We start from the raw sequence: 2,552 nt of genomic DNA on the forward strand, positions 1-2,552 counted from the left end.
GGTTGGGGGGGGGGGAGAAGTACCATCAAGAAACCACAGTTAGTTGCATGGATTGAGTGTTGGAATTTAAGCCTGCTTGCTTTTCCTTTGTTTTGCTTTTCTATATTTTATGGAAACATAAAAGTATGAAATGCTTATAGTAAGAAAGTTGTTTTGTTATTTTCTCTAAGGAAAGAAACCAACCTATGCTTTTAGGGCAGTGTGTCAGCAGAAGGCACAGGAGGCAAGAAGCTTAGGTTCTAAATTGGACCTGACCTGGGAGATCTCAGAAATGTCACTTCTCTCATTTGTACAATAAAGGGTTAATGTTCTCTGATTTTTTAAAAAATATACAATCATGTAATGAGCACTTTAACCATGAGAGCAGGAGGATAAAGCTGGGGGACCAGAATGAACGTCTCATGAGATCTCTGTACTTCAGTTGTTCTCAAGGTGGTTCTTTTTGTCTCTTTACGTCTTCACCAGGCAGCAGGACATCACCATCCAGCATCAGATAGTGTGTGGATAAAAATAGGTTCTTGTAAATACTGAATTGAAGTTGCATTAAACACTTGGAAAAATACATCGATATGAAAGTGTTATCAGCTTATTAAATCTCGAAAAAAGTGACAAACTTTGGATAACTCAATTAAAAATGAGTAACTGATTTTTTTCAATTTTATTAGGTGCTTAATGTCATACAGAAATAACATTACTTTTCTATAAAATAATAAAAGTTTATTTTCCATTGATGACCAAGAATATTATATCTTTATCAAAAGATTATTAACTCAGATGTTCAGATTTTAAAATACATTCAGACACAACTGATTATTAATGACAGCATAGGGGTAACAGAAAAAAGGCGTGGAAATTTTTATCTGATCAGCTTCCCATAGTCTGTTTATTTTTGTGTTATAGGTTGCCAGAAGTATTTCAGACTATGTACTATATGGCCTTCAAATACTTGATTTGTTCTTCTTCCCTTCCTTTCCTTCTTCCTTTCCTTTTTTCCCTTTCTTTCTTTTAAAAATGTTTAGATAGTATCATCAAAGAGTCTCTGAGACTTTCCAGTGCCTCCCTGAACATCAGGACAGCTAAGGAGGATTTCACTTTGCACCTTGAGGGTGGTTCCTATAGCATCCGAAAAGACGACATCATAGCTCTTTATCCACAGTTAATGCACTTAGATCCAGAAATCTACCCAGATCCTTTGGTAAGTGATTGCTCATTCAATTTCAATATCCAGGTGATACCACCCAGATCTAAATAAAGAAGAAATTTATAATTGTATAATTGATTAGACTATTGTAGCCATAGGGATTGCTCCCTTAATTATGTCAAATATTCATACATCATGTAAAATTTGGATGGTGGCCCAACATTTTAATTTTTAGTCCTGATATTTGTCATCACATGGTCTTCACTAGATTGTTGCTTTTTCCCCCTTAAAAAACACCTACTCCCAAATCCAGGAAATTGGAGGCTATTGACTATTCTAGTTTCTAATGGGAACTCTTCTTTCTAGCTCTGCCTAGTAGAGACACTAATCATCCAGGCATGGTAGGAGGTATTATAAAACTTTCCGGTTCCCTCAGTTCTAGTTAAGCTCCTGTCCCTTATTACTTTCTGGTTCAATGTGGGATATGTACTAAATTACTAGTGGAGTTGATTTAAAAAGAAAATTACTCTTTGGAGCTTCAAGGTAAAGAAAGAGGTACGTTGCTTTAAAACTAGCTAAGAGGTTTGTTTTCTTTGTATTTTTATTGTAGACTTTTAAATATGACCGCTATCTTGATGAAAATGGGAAAACAAAGACCACCTTCTATAGTAATGGACTCAAGTTAAAATATTACTATATGCCCTTTGGATCAGGAGCTACAATATGTCCTGGAAGATTATTCGCTGTGCACGAAATCAAGCAATTTTTGATTCTGATGCTTTCCTATTTTGAACTGGAACTTGTAGAGAGCCATGCTAAATGTCCACCTCTAGACCAGTCCCGTGCAGGCTTGGGCATTTTGCCACCATTAAATGATATCGAGTTTAAATATAAATTCAAACATTTGTGAATACATGGTTGGAAACAGGGGACATTAGATGACATTACAGGACTGCAGGATGCCAACACTAAACAGTCCCTTTGGACAGATGCATAGAGTGGTGGTAGAAATGATTCAGCAAGTCCAATTCTGTTCACCGACACTTGCTTGTGACACAACATTTTGGTGACAGCTTCCAGATGCTGTCTCAGATTGTGCTAGTGAAAAGTACTAGTTCCTAAGAGTATAATAATTTATTTTCACTTGTATAAGTCAATGAATGTTCATATAGCCAGGGACTGAACTTTATTATTTTCAGAGGAAGACATCTCAATTTGTTTTTCAAAATAAAGATACATATTCCATTCGGGTGTGGTGGCAGATGCCTTAGTGCCAGCTACTCAGGAGGTGTCGGCACGGGGACCACTGGAGCCTAGGAGGTCGAAGCTGTAGCGAGCTATGATCACTCCATTGCACTCCAGCCTGGGCAAGAGGGAGATCCTGCCTCTAAAAAAAGATATGGATTCTAAT

General features: G+C 37.0%; 1 protein-coding gene across 1 annotated transcript in view; it reads left to right on the forward strand.

Moving 5' to 3' along the window:
- Positions 1-2,127, forward strand: part of LOC103260752 (cholesterol 7-alpha-monooxygenase) — a 7,471-nt gene extending 5,344 nt beyond the window's left edge. The window contains exons 5-6 of the mRNA XM_008058404.1: positions 1,020-1,195; positions 1,752-2,127. Of these exons, the coding sequence (XP_008056595.1) occupies positions 1,020-1,195; positions 1,752-2,051 (476 nt within the window). The 3' untranslated portion in view covers positions 2,052-2,127. The remainder of the gene's footprint in view (positions 1-1,019; positions 1,196-1,751) is intronic.
- The last annotated feature ends 425 nt before the right edge of the window (positions 2,128-2,552 follow it).

Source organism: Carlito syrichta, unplaced genomic scaffold (genome assembly GCF_000164805.1).
Source record: "Carlito syrichta isolate Samal-C Ts95f unplaced genomic scaffold, Tarsius_syrichta-2.0.1 Scaffold303331, whole genome shotgun sequence".
In the NCBI taxonomy this organism is placed as follows: domain Eukaryota; kingdom Metazoa; phylum Chordata; class Mammalia; order Primates; family Tarsiidae; genus Carlito; species Carlito syrichta.